General features: G+C 42.1%; 1 protein-coding gene across 13 annotated transcripts in view; it reads right to left on the bottom strand.

Annotated features, from left to right (window-relative positions):
- The window catches only part of rims1b (regulating synaptic membrane exocytosis 1b), a 95380-nt gene that overhangs the window by 14375 nt on the left and 64330 nt on the right, over window positions 1-16675 (bottom strand). For 2 of the 13 annotated variants that reach the window (XM_049571769.1, XM_049571771.1), the window contains exons 13-21: window positions 15657-15810; window positions 12482-12635; window positions 11964-12080; window positions 9631-9693; window positions 5425-5514; window positions 3226-3303; window positions 2669-2734; window positions 1456-1569; window positions 289-395 (exon numbers count right to left, since the gene is read on the bottom strand). In XM_049571769.1, coding sequence (XP_049427726.1) covers window positions 289-395; window positions 1456-1569; window positions 2669-2734; window positions 3226-3303; window positions 5425-5514; window positions 9631-9693; window positions 11964-12080; window positions 12482-12635; window positions 15657-15810 — 943 coding nt within the window. Of the gene's footprint in view, window positions 1-288; window positions 396-1455; window positions 1570-2668; window positions 2735-3225; window positions 3304-5424; window positions 5515-6271; window positions 6392-9068; window positions 9147-9630; window positions 9694-11963; window positions 12081-12481; window positions 12636-15372; window positions 15430-15656; window positions 15811-16675 lie in introns of all 13 variants that reach the window. The other 11 variants (XM_049571781.1, XM_049571782.1, XM_049571774.1 and 8 more) reach the window with 11 other exon arrangements.

The following is a 16675-nucleotide window of genomic DNA, read 5'->3' as shown; positions in this document are numbered from 1 at the left end:
ATTGATTAGTTTTAAACCACAGACAGACAATGAGCTGATTTAATGTGTTAAGTGTTTTATAATGACTCTATATGCTTGTCCTACTGACTACTTGTCTGCTTTTACAATGTTGTGTATTGTGTTTGGTGAGCCGAAGACAAATTTCCACTCATGGTGAACTCTTGCATGAGTAAAGAATGATCAAATTATATTTCTGTAGATACAGGTTTGCCTCTTCCACCAGGTTTAATATCTTCACGCCATCCCCTACGTTCTGATATCAAAACTCCATTCTTGCAGACAACATACCTTGCTCTATACTGCTGCTTTTTGCAGGGAGCTGAGGCAGCTGCCTGCCCCTGCGACCTGATGAGGGAGTCCCCGTTGGAGAGGAGGGGCTGCCGTGAGGGTGTCCTCTGACAGACAGGAACAGAAAGACACAAGGAGACAGGAGAGAAGGAGTAAAAAACACATTATTATAACTGCGTTCATCAGCAACTAGTCTGACTCGCAGGATGTCGACTGCTGCTGTACAAGCCTGCCATTGACCACCTATACTTGAAGGAATTCTCCTCCCCTTCCTCTATCTGCCTGTTACAGTTTTCAAAATCCGTCACTATGAAAACTACTCTCACATAGCCAGACCTGTCTCTACACTTTGTTTTAGCACTGTGCATAAAACAACAACAATTTCTCAGTGCAACCTACACGCTAAAACATCTTTTAATGTTTTATGTAGTGTTCTCTTTTGCAGGGATTTAGTCATTTTAATGGCATGGCTCACCTCCCGTCGTGCAAAAGTTTCAGTAAAACAAGCTCTCTCTTGACACTACTTTGCAAGAGAACTGTCGCTGCATCCTGGGCTTAGCGACACCCAAGACAATTCTGATTTTAAAAGACATACAAACAACCCAGAGCATTATTTTCTCTTATTGAGGAATTCTGATGGGTTCAGCAGGAGCTTTCTCAAGTGCGAGATAGGTCTGGCTATGTGAGACGAATCACTGATTGAAGTGAGGCCCAAAACTCACAGAGAAAACACAGAGACAATAAATTGATTGCCAGCATTAAAGGTCAAAGGTCAAGTTGGGAGAGGAATGGATCAGAATCACCAGTAGAGGAGAAGTACACAAAGTGGCACTGAGTGTGTTTACAGACAGTATGCACAGTATCTCAGTATCTCTATCCATCCCAGTTATTGTAATGTTGAGAAGGTACATTTATACAAGGAGTCACAGCCTCTACTATTTACTACACACATAACTACATAAAGCACTGTTGAACAGTTTACATGTCTTCCACAGCTAACATGAAACTGTTGTTCTTAATTCTTGGAAGCAACTATTACATTATTTTGGCTTCCTGAGGTGTGACATTCACATGTAGTACGTGTGCATACAGTTTCCACACTCAGCGTGACATATAGGAAATCAGCACACAGGGGAGTAGAGGCATAGTGCTGGCAGGAGCATGCACCTGTCTAGCCGTGGTGAGTTTGGGCAGGACCCAGCCAGGACTGTCTGGCCAAAGGGCCTCAGCGGGCCCCCTCTCCCCCTACTGCCCCTCAGGATAGAGGTGGGCTGGATACGACTGCCATCAGCAAATAAAAACAAATGAAAATATAAAACTTTATAGGTACAGCAAAATTAAATCAAATGAAAATAGTGCAACATGTGCTACTCCTTTGTGGCTCTGTGTGTAACGCTATTTAGACTATGCAGAAGTCCATGATAAGAATGGTGAGCAGACAGTATCATCAATCCAATACAGCTGGTGCACTCTAAATCAGCATACAAGGAACTATCTTGTGTGGTGGCAAAAAAATGTTGGCATTGTACATTTCTGTCTCTCAACACTGCTGTGGTTAGCAAGTGGCTAGGATTAGGCACAAAACCCACTTGGTTATGGCTAGGGAAAAGATCATGTTTTGGCTTAAACACCCAGTTTCTGGGGCACCATCCCCGCTGGAAACAAAGTAATGTCTCGGTAAAAAACGATGGCATTTTGTGGCACTATCCCCGCTGGAAAAACTGCGACAGGTCACTAAAAAACAGCCACGTTTGGTGCCTCAAAAGCTGCTGAAAACAAAGCAATGACTCACTAAAACACAATTGAACAGTGGTCTGCAGCTTGGTAGGTGTCTCCCTAGGTGTCACACCATCCACCATCCCCTCCACCACCAGATGACGAATTCCACACATAGGTCACTTTAGAAATGTTGATATGATACGTATGAAACATGCAAATCTAATGTATTCTTGGTGCAACAATGTACAGTGCCAACGTTTTCTTCCTGTGCCTGAGCTGATAAAATCTAGTTGTAGTTTGAGGCTTGTCTAAATGCTTCAGCATCAGGTGGATCAATGCTGCAACTGCATCTTCTGTGCTATGATTCCTCCCCCCAGCAGATGTTCATTCACATCATTCATTAACAAAAAAGGTCTTTGAAGAGTGAAAATCAAATCACAAAGAATGCACTGTGAGCTGTAGTGTTTATAGCTAATTTAAAGATAGGATAAAATAGGATTTAAGGCAATGTACTGCACAAGCTGTGACTTAAAACAAAAAAAAAAATCCAGGTTTGACAGGCAGTCACAGACGGAAGTTATCATCTGTCTAGAGAGTATAGAAGAAGTGACAGTAATGAGAGAAAATTAAATAAGGTGAGTGAATGAATGAATGATCTTACCTGTCCCCCTCCAGGCTTTTTTTGCTGCCCCTTTGACAGTTCGGACTTGATGAATTGCTACACTGCCTGTTGCGGCAAACAGCAACCACAGAGAGAGAGAGGAAGAAAAAACAAACACGATATGGAGAATGACAACAGAATGGCAAAACTCAACAGTGAGTGATGTGTTGGACAGAATGTAAAAGGCTCAAGCTGAGACTGTATGGTTTTTGTGGTTTGTAAAAGCAATATAGCTGAGAACTGCACATTCCGCAAACTTTTTTTTTTTTTTTTCCCCACCAGCAGAAGTGTTACAAGGGAAAAAGCACTTTCAAGCCATAGAGGTGGGGGAAAGTCAGAGCAGGCGCTCAGCAGAAAGGGCAGGTGCAGGGATTACACAGCCTAACACCACAAATATTTACAGGAAAAGGGAAAGTCGCAAGATCTGTGCAACGCTATCATCTACAGAACGAACTCTAGGCTACAGGAAAGGCTTCGAAGGTACAAGCAGGCAAGCAGAGCTGTAGCATTAGTGTTTCAAGAGTTGGGGACGGCAGGAGGGGGCAGGCCTGGTATACCTGTCTTCTTCAGGGCCCACATGTTCTACTAAGATCCGGGGGCTGGGAAGAGTCTTGCGGGGCAAAGAGTTGGAGCACCTAGAGGGGCGGAAGGGTGGGAGGAGGAGCATCGCAAGGTAGGAACACCGGGAGAGGTTGTTAGTGAGTAAAAGGACAGGAGAGGCTTTGAAACTGTGAATCTTCTTTGTGTGTAAAGGCATAATAACAGTCCCAAGATTCAGCTTGATTTGACTCGTTTTTAATTTTAGGCCAAGTTAGAAATCTGTGCATTACAAGCACTTACTGTACAAAGTGGTAAATATACAAGAACTTGACTGACATAATGCATCTTATTTATTTTAAGGAAAAGTTTGGCGTTTTGTGAAATACACTTAATCGCCTTCTTGCTGAGTCAGACGAGAAACTAGCCAAGAAAGAGTTAGATTAGCTAAACATACAAATTTAAAAAAGGGTCAGACAGATCTGTTCTTTTCTTAAATCTTCAAAGTGACATGTTCTATTTCATTTGTTTAATCTGGACAAAAAAACAAAGCGTAAAATCAACAATCTGTTGTTTATGTTACTTTTGGACAGAGACATGCTAGCTGTTTTCCTCTGTTTCCAATGTTTGTGCTAAGCTAAGCTAAGCTAACTGGCTGTTGGCTGCAGCTTGAAATTTACCATACAAACATATGAGAGGGGTTAAAAAAATGTTGGCATTGTTCGTTTCGGCAAACCACGGATTAGTTACATCTGTATGTTTCACACAAATCATATCGTGTTGTTTCTACGTTTTGAGAAAGCTGCTCTTGATTGGTCAGAATTTCCATGCGGGCCAAATCCAGGAAGTAAACAAATCGTTGAAGAAGAGTACTCTTGCAAGATAAATGTGACACTTTCTAATGTCACAATGGAGGGACAACTACGCAGGTTGATTTTAGCGCTGCTCATCGTGGACTATATTGCTGTCATTGTTCATTTTAGTCAAACCATACAGTTTGAAAACGAGGCGCCGCTCCAACTAGAAAACAATGTTTTGATGCAGTGGATGTGGTGAATGTGCATATTAAGGCAGTACAGGAGGAGGTGCACATTAATAATCCTCCAGGACTGTAACATGCTCATGTTTAACCCAAACAATGTGTCATGTGACTGCAGTTGGTTCAGATCAAGGTCGGAACACAATCTCATCACAAATGAACCGCACCAGAGTTCATTTGTAACTGGACCGAGACCACCTCTACAAAAAGGTCTCGGTCCGGTTGTTTTGGTGCGCACCCGAGTGGGATTGCTGTGTTCACACCTGCCCAAACGAACCGCACTTAGAGGGAAACAAATTTGAGTTTGATTGCACCAACTTAAACAGAGCAGGTGTGAAAGCACCCTTAGTTCAGATTACATGTATATGGGCTGAGTTTCTCATAAAAACGAGGAGGGGATGGTGGAAGGTGTGAGACCTAGGCAAGATGGCTGCCAAGAAGCAGATGACTACTCGAGACCAGTGACATTTCCAGCCATGTTTGTGGCAATAAAACGGGGTATTTTTTAAAAAGATGTCGAGACATTTCCAGCCATGTGTGTGGTGACGAAACCTGGTATTTTTAATGAGACTTTGATGCTTCCAGCCATCTTTGGGGTGACCAAACTGGGTATTTTAAGCCAAAACATGGTGGTTTTTGTGCCTAAACTTAACCACATGATGACCACAGCATTGGTAAAACATAAAATTGGAAATTAAAACATAGAGAAACATAATGTTTCAACATTTCTGCTATACCCGTGATTTGTAGAAATGTACAGTGCCAACATATATTCTCACAATTGGGTTGCATCTAATTCTACACAACTATTTGCTGTATAACCTAGTCTGTCATTTTTTAGACTACATCTGCAAAGTATTTTGTGCAGAACACTACTGAAATAAAAGATATTTTATAAAATTACAAATTTAAACAGCAGGTGTGAAATGGCAAATTCCTTTATGTATGAAAGGGACACATGATATGAACCGGTGTGAAGACATGCAGCATCCTAAACCCAAAATGTTGAATGATTCAATCACGCAATCCAGAGAAAATGATTTAAAAGCCGTCACTGAAGACAGTTTCAGCAGTCTATGATCGCTGCCTCTGTGTTCATCCTTAGAATAAAATATCAGAATCTTGTGCAAATTAAATCCAAAATGTGTGGATTAATGTGAGTTCATTATTCGTTTTATACCTGTCTCTTTCAGGGGAGTGAAAGTTGGTGTCTGGTCTCAGACAAGTGGTGCTGGCACTCCTCACTCTGTCCAACGACGGCTGCAGGTCGCTGCACCGCCACAACATGGCAGCAGAGAGAGAAACAAAGAAGAGAAAGAAACAGAGATGGAGACAAGATGTACAAGGACAGAGGATGCAAGCCGAGGTGTCAGGAAGAAGAGATTGTGAAAAATGCGAGGGAACAAAGGGGTGATGAGTGGGAGGTAGACAAAAGAAAAGACAGAGAAAGCGAAAAAAAGGGAGGAAGATATTAAGTTTAGGAAAAGGAGACGGAGGGTGAGACACAGAGAGAATAAGGAAGGCCATCAGACAGTGCAGTAACATGTAATGGCTCTGATGCTGTATCTCCATTTATCATAGCCAGTCATTCCTCGCGGCCATACACTGTGAGACCACTCAGATGGAAGGTTGGTGAGTTGCCATGGGAACCAGGTCTAAGTGGGAGCGGGGACTGCTCTCTGTGTGTTTGTGTGAGGGGGTGAATGAGTGAAGAGGAGAGAAGCAGCCAGTGTTTTCACGTTTACTCTGCGCTGCATACGCTCACAGCTGTATGTTTGTCACGTCATGCTGCACCGTGACAACAGATACTTTCAACAGATGGGTGGCTCCGTGTCATCACATGACATTGCACATAATGTTTTATGGCCAAATGCCTCACATGGATGGCAACAAGGGCTTAGGAGTTTAGTGTTTGTTTAATGCTCTGCCAGGACATGCTTAAGCCTCTGCTGTGCGTTGTCCCCCGAAAACGGGAGAAAGGAAAGGATATGGGTGGAGGAAGGAGATGGTGTGAGAAGTGTTCTTACCTAACTGTGACCTCATCAGTGAACCTGAGCACACGGTGTGTAAGGATGCTACGAGGCATGGTGCTGCCCCCCTCCTGTCTGTGGGGCGGCTTGCTCTTTAGGCATGCGGGGAGGGTGGAGCTGTGTGCCAAAGCCCCGCCCACAAGAGGTGGGGAAAGACCCGCGTGCAAAGGAAGGCAAAGCAAAACAAAAATGACACATGCAGCCGACAGAAATAAGCAGAGACAAAATGAGAGAAGGGACGGACAACGAAAGCAGGCTTGTTGCAACTGATAAGGAGACAAAGAAGCGCAGCACTCGCATTATCACATTACGGTGCAACATAGATTATGGTTTCTGCCTCAACTCTCAGCTCATAGTTTATGCTGTACCTCAGTAATAAAGAAGTATTCTCACAAAATATAAACTGCTGCTGGTGATCACTGGAAACACCGCACAAAGCACGAGTTGAACTGCATCCTTCTGTCTCTGACCTCAGAGTGAGGAATTCATTACGTAAGAGTGTGGAGATAGTTTCTCTTGCCCTCCCTGTGGATTGACCCCACACACATATATAGGGAGATTACATGTAATGCTGATTATATAACACAATCTACAGATCTAAAGCTGTCGAGGCGGCACGTGGCGAGGAAACCAAGCTACAGTAAATCTATAAAATACATAGGAATGCCGTGAAAAGGATTAGAGCAGAATAGAGAGATGCTTAAACAGGAGGTCTGTCTGTCTGTGTGGTGGTTACATGGCATTACAGTAAATATGCCTACTATATGATTATGGGTTTTAATGCTGGTTTAGAGATAAAGGGAAAGAGACAGCGAGAGTATGCTACACATTAATATTCACTAATACGCCAGGATCAACATTTGATAAATATATCAAAGCACAATACTGGTGTTATTGCATGTTTTAGCCCATTTAATGCAACTCATATATTCTTTACATCATACTGATGATTTGCAAACAATTCCAAAAGGTGTGACTAATTTCCAGGCAGCCATTACAACAGTTATACCCCGGCAGTTTAGGATTAAATTTCCATGAAGTTAAGGGTACATGAGACATGAAATCGTTGCAGCCGAGGCCGAGATCTTCTAACCTTTAGTCCCTGATGTGGGACACACTCCAAAAACTCTAGATCCCACACATCCTCAGGAGACATTACTACACCTCACAAGCTGCGTAGTAAAATGATACTAATGTGTAAAATTGGTGGAGTGTCCCTTTAAACAAGACTAAGGGTCTGGACACATGGCGTGTCTTTTTTTGGGTGCTGCTCTTGTGCCAACTCTGTGCCAACTTTCAAGAGCACAGACGCAGGTTGCTGGTGTTGCTAAGAGACCATAACAAGCACTGTATCACAGCTTATTTAGCAGAAATTCAGAGTTCTGAGCTGACCTTCTTCAGGTGTTGTTTTTCAGGTGTGTATCAGACCTAAAATATTGTCCGTGGGACAGATGTAAAGCTCTGGGTAGCTCTGCACTAAAATCATCAACTTCTGCTCCATATTTACATGGATGATTTCTATAGAAGAAAGGAAAGATGTCTGCCAGCTGTAATTGCCAGCTGAACTTTGTTTATCTGAGGGTGCATCTGTTGCACACTTAAAGACAGGCACTTGGGATTGCATGCGCACCACCATGGTGTGGCTCTCACTTTTGAGTGCACCTTCCGTTCATCTACGTCCAAAACAATGGATCTGAGGGTGCAAAAAAGTGGCATGTGTACTTATTTTTTTTTCTTGGCTGCTTGTCATGATCTGCCTGGCACTTGGCCGCTAATACTGTTTGAATGTTTAAGAAGGAGGTGCACTTGGATGAGAATGGTGACACTGACGTCTCTCAAAGATGACAATATGTATCAGTGTTTTTATTTTGTATTAATGATATTAGATTGTTAATCACTCAATCAACATATTAACTGATGTATTGTCATACCCCTACACTAGCATGCTAATCAGGATGAAAACCAAACAGCTAAGGCTCATGGGGATATCATTAGTTTTTCAGGCTTTTGGTCCAAACCAAAGTTGGACAACTTCATAGCACAATTTAAAGGAATCCATCTACATTTTGCTCAGATATCTGAGTCTGGACCAAAGTGGTGAACGAACTGACTGACCTATTTGGAGCTTATTTAGAGCCGTGCCACGAGCCTGAAAAATAACCAACTGCAGCAGAAATGACCAGTGTGTTTTAATAATATTTCCTTGTTATTGTGTTCTAGGTTGCTTGAATTCCCAGACTTGAGATTCAGCTACCAATTGAAAAGAAATGACCATATTCTGATTATTATGTCCTTATTGTTTAGCTTGCAGGATGGATTATCTGACAACATAGCATATGAATGCTTTACTTTATTGGCATTCGTCTTGTAATTTCCAGATGGCAGACCTCCCTCGACTGCACCGGTGACTCCCTGTTCTCAACTGCTACCTAGAAGGTAGGAAATCAGTCTTCAAACCTCTGATATGCTTTGGAAAATGGTCAGAAGTTTGCTGTTAATGGTCTCCAACATGAAATAGCACCAGTATAGTCCTTTAAAGGATTGCATAATACAGAGGGAAAAGCAACACATACCATTTAATTAGCTAAAGCAGCACCATGACAAAGCTACTTGGCACGCACTCTGACCAAAGCAAGCACAAGCAGCACAGTGGTCTGGGAGACACATGGGCATTTATTGCGCTCAGAGAACACCGCTGCAACTAAATGACCCACCAACTCCACAAATGAGTCTGGGAAAGCTGGACAGGCACAGAAAAGGGTTCGCAAAACTGCTTTTCACGCTAGACGCTTACCTGTAAATGTCTTTATGGATACCGTTTACTAACAGGGGCATTTTGGGGGGTAGCGTGTTGCTGTATCTACCTATGCCCCTGGTTGTACGAGTAGAAATCATGCATCGTAAAGCAAGGAAAAGGAAAGTGGAAAAAAACATACAAGTGCCATGAGTGAATACATCAAATGCAAAAAAAAAGAAAAGAAATTAATCAAAAGAGCTTTGCCTCCTTTGAGGTCAGCCACCGAGCAGGTCTCTAATCCCCTCACACAGTGATCAGTGTGTTGCGTGTGTCTTTATGAGTGAGTGTTGTGGTGATAGACAATAGTCAGACATGAATTTATGAGTGTGCTACTACTACTTGATCCTGATGTGACACCTAATATGTTGTGTTCATGCGGTTGCATAAAAGCAGACAGTCCATTGAAGATAACCAACACACTGTTTGCACTGAAACGTTAAGTGTGTTAAGATGGAGTTGTTAAAGTATAGTGAGGATGGAATGATGATGAAATGGCCTATTTTATTCAAATAAGGCTGAATGGTGGTCGTTGTCTTTTGTTTTTTTGTTTAACTTTTACCTGTTTGTGTGCAGGCACTCAGCACTCCCGCCTCGGATAGACCTGTGCATCTCCAGGACCTCACTGTCATTGCCATGACGATGGGTGAACAAATGAGAAACAACCCGAGAAAAACACAACAGAAGAGGATGGCAACTCAGACAGGCAAAGTGAATTTATGAATGAGAGAAACCAGGAAATCATAACTCTGAGATTTCACTTCAGTCTGCATTCATGTTGCAATGACTAGTTTCACACTGTTAGTAGTATTAGTAGACATTAGTTTGGTAAGATTACATTACACACACACTGATTAAAGCTGTAGTAGGTAACTTTTATAAAAAACTGTCACTGTATCCACACAGTAGTCCATAAGACAGATCCTCCCTCCTCCTCGCAGTGCTTCTGATGGCTTTACATGAATAAAAACAACCAATCAGAGCAGAGGAGTCACTAACACAGCTGTCAGTCATCCCAGCTGGCACTAGACGCCAATACGTCAGAGGGACATTGGACTGTTACGTCGGACAGATGTTAAATTTTGATTGGAATGAAAATCAGGCTGACAGGCAGTACGTTTACATGGACTGTTTAATTCCACTTTTAATCGGAATGAAAGGCCATTCCGATTAAAAGTGGTCATGTAAATGGTTATTCCGATTGACAATTAAATCCGATTGAAGGGGGTGGTTTATGCCGTTTGTCATTCCGAAGAATTTTGTGTGCATGTATACACTTATTCCTCTTGAAGTTCATTCCGGTCTTTCTGCGCATGCTCATTTCCTTGCCCTTCTGGCAAAGAAACAATGACGTATATAGCGTGCATAGCAACAGGCTGCATAGCAACGGGCTGAGATAGAGCAGTCGGACTCATTGCACTCACCGGTTTCCATTCGCCACACCACAACCAACACGCCTGAAAAAGGCACTAAGAACGGCGTCGTCAAGCATCTTGTTAGCCGGAGCAAGGACTACAGTGTTTTCTTCCGGCAACCGTAAACACGTAACATCTGCCCCACCCCCTATCCAGTCAGAAACCTTCCCTGCCCCAAACCTTGCGCAGACCTGAATAAAGGCGAATAAGCTGATCTCCCATGTAAACCCTCATTCGGAATTAATATTTCCCAACTACCTGGAAACACTTTAATTCCGAATGATTTCATTCGGATTCATTTCATTCCGAATGAGAAGCCATCATGTAACCGTAGCCAATATGTTAACACTTTAAAACATGAGCAAACTGGCTTGATTTCTGTCAAAAACATGGGAAGAAGGCAACAACAATGAGCAATGAAAGAAAAAATGACAAAAAATTGTGATAAATTAGTAAAAAGAGAAAATTAAAAACAAGAAAATTAGCAAAAAATATTTAATATATAATGACAATAAAGCATTCTATCTTTTATCTACTGCCTTTTTCCCCATGTTTTTGAAAGAAATCGCAAAGCAGCGAGAATTGATGTCGCTCCAGATTTCAAAGGTTAAATGTCTACCTACGTCAGAATTTCATCGTGTGTGAACGTTAACAGTCTGACATTTTGTGGACGTTTGATTTTGTTCTCTAAACGCTACGACTAAATGACGTTAGTCTACATCAAGATGACATTGGGATGAGACATCTGAAAGACGTTTCTTAACACATCTTAAAACCAACAAAATATCAACATCATCTGTCGTCAGTATTCTATGTCAAATTGACGTTGGCATTAGACTTTGTGCTGACATTGAATTTCTGTCACCATATGTTACAACTTAAATTCAACCAGATATCGACGTCTAATGGCATTGGTGGCTAGGGATGCAAATCACTGTGTTTAAACTGTCAAACAAGGCAGCGCTGATCAAACATGAATTCAAATTCTGTTACTGCATTGCCTATTTCTTGTCTCAGATGTTCCTAGAATCATATTTTAGTGTAATATTTAGCTGGAAAATGAGAGCGTTTGTGACTCAGCCGCCATGTTGAAAACAGTCGAGTTAAAATGAAGCATCGTTCACCGGCTGAAGCAAACTTTTCGGAGGAGGAATGTGTACTACTGTGTGGGTATAGTGACAATTTCAGCAAGTATGATAAAAAGTTGTTTTTATAAAGGTGACCAGCTGCAGCCTTGACCAAAACGGAGTCAACTTTTAAAGAATATCAAAATATATTAGCATGTCAGGGCTCCATCAGTAAATTTTTGAACTGCATGATTAGACCAGAGCTGCAGTCGAATCATCGCTCAGTTACTCACAAGGAGCACTAATCCAATGTGTGTGCATCCTGCTCTTCAACATCATATTTTACAAGTAAAAAGTGTCATAACCCCACCCCACACCAGTAATGATCCCCACAGTTCCCAGTATCAGGTTACCTGTCCTCAGAGTACTCGTAGTCCGAGTCCCCAGAGCGTTGGTGCTCTAAGTGGGAGTCATGGTAGCGGGAGGGGGAGTGGGAGTGGTGGCGGTTCTGGTGGATCTCATCCAGACTCCTGATGACATCAAAAATATCGCATTAATTTATGTTTTTATTCAGGTATGATATGAACCTTGGTCCACAGTTAGTGATTCTGGTGATTCAGTATGTCCACCCTTACTTCTGGTTTGTTCTGACCACCTCTTCTGTCCTATTTGGGACAGTATACTGTCAACGCTCATACCAATATGTTGCAGATCAAATATAATCTGATCTAAAAAGCTGAAATGTCAGATGCTGGGACATTTAATCTGGAATGCATAATAAAGACTCTACAGGAAATTCTCTTTAAACAACACTGAGATTACTGACCTACTGACTACCTCTCAGATACTGGCTGATGCTGGGATAGTGTCACCACAGGTAACACACACTCCACTAACAGTCCACCAGGTAACTGTGGCAGGTGTTGCTGACCTTTGCATGGGCACATGTGCGGGCCGTGACCGAGCCCTGCAGGAGTCCTCTCTGTGAGGAGACACTGAACGTGACCGGTGCTGGACGGGACGCTGCTGCTCAGGCACAGCCAATGTACTGCCCCGCTCTCTCTCCCTGGAGTTACGCTCTGCACCTACACACACACACACACACACATTCACAGAGATCCAGCACGGATACAACGCACAAACATTCATACAAACATGTTTGTCGATTCATGGATTCACACAAAGAAACACACAGAAACACACACACACAGATCCAGGCATTAGTTGTGTGTCCTTTGATAAGGATGCACCAGTTGTCAGCGTTGTGCTACTGACTACCACTACAGATACCATTTTCTTACAGACTGTAGAACATCACATCAGGATGTTTTACAGGTAAACGACCAGCTAGCAAACACGTTAGCTGGTCATCATGTGAGCTAGCCTGAGGAGCTGACTGTTTCTGCAACGTCTCTGTCAGACCCGAGATCAGTGAGATTTAAATCTCTCAGTTCTTGTTTCAACCTGCATGGAGTGCCAGCTTAGATGAGAGTTAAGACTTTTAACCCCTCGGGGATACTTAATCACCACAGCTACAGAGAATAGGTCATATATAATCCAGTTTAAACATAACAAAACAGAATTTACAGAATTTTGAAAGTTGAAGCGGTTCAGGATGTAAATGTACCGCTCATTAAGATGAGCAACATTGACAGGAATTATGTAGTTCTTTAAAATAGTAACTTAACTCCCCTAGTCGAGGTACAAGCCTGTGTACATACAAACTACCATTCCCAAGATGCAATTTGGTTAGAAACATCTATTCCACAAGCTTAAAATTCTGTCACACACTCTAAATAAAGTCTCTTTTGTTTTCTGAGTCAATCGTGGATGAATTGAGCAACTATGGCATGTTTTGTCTTGCAATGTCAAAGAAGAATTGTTCTGATTTTGCTTCAGTTCAGATTTGTACCTCTGACTGGCTTCTTCTTCATAGCAACTGTGGCTAAGACTCATGGGTATTGTAGTATTTTGAGCCATTTGCTCGTGCGCAAGTTTACAATGTCAGTGTTTACAAAAGAATAAAAATAAGCATAGTGACGCTCAAATAATGCCGGCCTTATACCGTACAACTGTCGTAGACAAATTTCCGATGTCGGTATAAAATCGTGAGCCTCAGTTGGTGTGCACTCCCAGTGTAAGGTGGTCACAAAACTCAGTCTGTGCTATCTTAAGTCAGTCCTTTTCACGTCATGATGTTTTGACAAAATTAAACATGTTTGATATATAATCTAAAGATTTTCGCCTTGGCTCACACAAAACACTAAAGTTCAATGAACATTGTCAACAGCCAATAGGTTCACTCAGCAAGCCGGGTAGACTGTAAACATGGAGGGGACCTGGGGAGGCGCACAAGCGTGAACAAGCCTGGGTTCTCTTATACTGTGGTAAAGGATAAGAAACTGGTAGAGCTGTGATGAGAACAAGAGTCGGTGTTTAATTTGGCACGCACCTCATCCAGCAACCAGCATTTATTTATCTATTTTTTTTTTCTTTTTGCCTTTAATGGACAGGACAGATTGAAATGGGGTGAGAGAGAGAGAGTGGGGGTTGACATGCAGCAAAGGGTTGCAAGCCAGAGTCGAACCTGCGACCGCTGCAGCAAGGCATCGCCTCTGTACATGGGGCGCCGGCACTATCCACTATGCTACCGAACGCCCCACCAGCATTTATTTTAGCGAGAATCTTCTGAAATGGGTTACGTCTTTTTCCCACAGTCTCTCTCCCACTGAAATAGCGTAGCTCACCAACAGAGGCTGGTGATGAGTTGAGTTGATAATATCCAAAATTGTAAAGTTTGTAAGCAAATACAGTTTATTTCACGGATTATATTGATGCCAAATTAACAAGAATACTATCAAACTTTGACACCTTTTATCTCGTGTTTCTAGAGTTATGTGTTTTTGCTGACACTTAAAAAACTGTAATAAGGTTGAATTTATTAAAGGGTGTTTGGCATAATATTTCCCACCGGGAGCAGATGGGAAATAATCTTAAAAGGAATCTAGTTGTAGTCTTGCAAATTGTGACCCTGCAAGATCCTCAGTCTTTGAGAAATCCTATAGTCTGTGAGTGAAACACGGACATGGACTTAAGATGTGAGAGGGTATTATATTTCAGTCTTTTAAAAGTCTTTTCAGTAGTGTATGGTTGGCATAAGTCAGAGATTGTATAATTAACTTCCTCATGTGGCAAACCATCTGGCATTTGAAGAGGCCAAAATGAACCATAATCTGACAGGAAGTTAAGCAACAGCAGAAACAGTCAACAACAAAGCAGCTGTAGTGATTCTATTGGCCAAAATAACACAAGTTCAGCTTCTACTGTGCATGTTCAGTGTCCTTTCAGTGAAGTCTGGGCAGGACTAGAAGCATGCAGGAGAATGGCATGAAACTCAGTGGAATGGCAGTGAACAACTGTAGCTCTACAGCCTAACATGCACTCAGTGCTTCGGTGTTTCTACGGCCCAGCAGAAGAGGAGAAACTGTTCACTGCAGCCTCAGTGAAGTACAGTACACTGCTGAACTGCAGCACTTTCAAAGGCTGCACACTACAACACCGCAATTCAAAATCTGCAGTCCAGTAGCAATATGATGAATTGCAGAAGTTTTTGGAGTGTTGCCTTTCGCTGATACAGCAGAGATTAATTACTTTAATTTTGGTGCAATTTGTTCTAAAACATACAGTAGAGCCAAAAGGAGGCTGCAAGGTTTTTGGGAGGAATAGATGGAGCGAGGATGCAAAGAAGACACTCTCTCACCCAGTGCTGGACGCCTACAGGCTAATACAAGGAAATGCTCAGTAACCATGCCCCCCACCCACCTTTAGTCACTATCATCAAACCATCATCAAACTCTGTATCAATGATGCGATGAGACCCTGCACACGCACACACACATATACAACACACACATACAGGACAGAGTAAGGTTGAGAGGTTCTGTTGTCAGTCTCCCACACTGGGAGACACAAAAGAGAAAGCTCAGAAAAGGAAAGGTTAGCGACCACACACTCAGACCCACTATAGGTTCAAAAACAGGGATTAAGTCATACGCACATATTCATACACACACAGCCTGAAAAATACCGTATATAACCACACATACTCTGTAGTTTCTTGCTGGGGCTGTCTCCATGGACGTGTCTGCGTGGGAGGTACGGGGAGGGCTGGGGCAGAGGTATAGAGGACATGTCATGTGTTTGGAGTTTATACCAATGAGGAATGTCGTCCAGCAGGGCCGTCTCCAACTCTATCAGGATCTGAGAGAGGACAGAAAGAAAGGTGGAAGAGGCAAATGCATGAGCAAAAGAGGTGGGAAGATCCACTTCTTATTATCAGAGATGTATGGACAGCTGGGACTGCGTGTCTGTGGAACCACTTCAATCGTGGATCTTTAGTGCAGCAATTCCCAACACACAGAAATTACAAATGATGAGTTGTAACAAGTTCAACCAGGTAGCAAAGGTATGGATTCAAGTCATATGACTTGGACTGGAGTCAGACTTAAGTCACAAATTTGATGACTTTAGACACGACTTGACAAGATCAATAAAAGACTTGCAACTTGACTTGGACTTTAACACCAATGACTTCACTTGGACTTGTGCCTTTTGACTTGAAATACTTGGAACCTTCCTCCAAGCCCAAGATTAAAAAGTGTGTCTTTTAAAAAGTGTGCCATGAGTCAATTCATTTTAATGTCATTTCCTAAATCAACTAATAGAAACGCTATTCTCTCCCAGAAAGTCAAAACTGTATTCTCAAGAACCAATCCGACAGCATCCAATCAAGATGCAGAAGAGAACCATGAAGAACTGACATTATGTTACTGAGCACCAGTTGGAAAAAATGATATAAATTTTGTTCATGTACAAAACTATGTGGTGGTCAACAAATCAAACTGCAGTATGCAAAACGTGCAGATCGAAACTTACAGACATAGACACAACAACTTCAAACTTGTTGCACAAAGAAGAAAAGTCCAGGCTAAGGCAAGCTTACTATGCTAATATTAGCTAATGTTAGCTTAGTTTATCAGCCAAGTTACATTTTAACAAACTTGTTTAAACAAATAAATACAAATTTTAAAAAGCATTCATGATTTTTGTAAATTTAAAAATATTA

Source organism: Epinephelus fuscoguttatus, linkage group LG3, assembly GCF_011397635.1.
Source record: "Epinephelus fuscoguttatus linkage group LG3, E.fuscoguttatus.final_Chr_v1".
Lineage (NCBI taxonomy): Eukaryota > Metazoa > Chordata > Actinopteri > Perciformes > Serranidae > Epinephelus > Epinephelus fuscoguttatus.
This window is presented reverse-complemented; position numbering and strand designations above follow the sequence as displayed.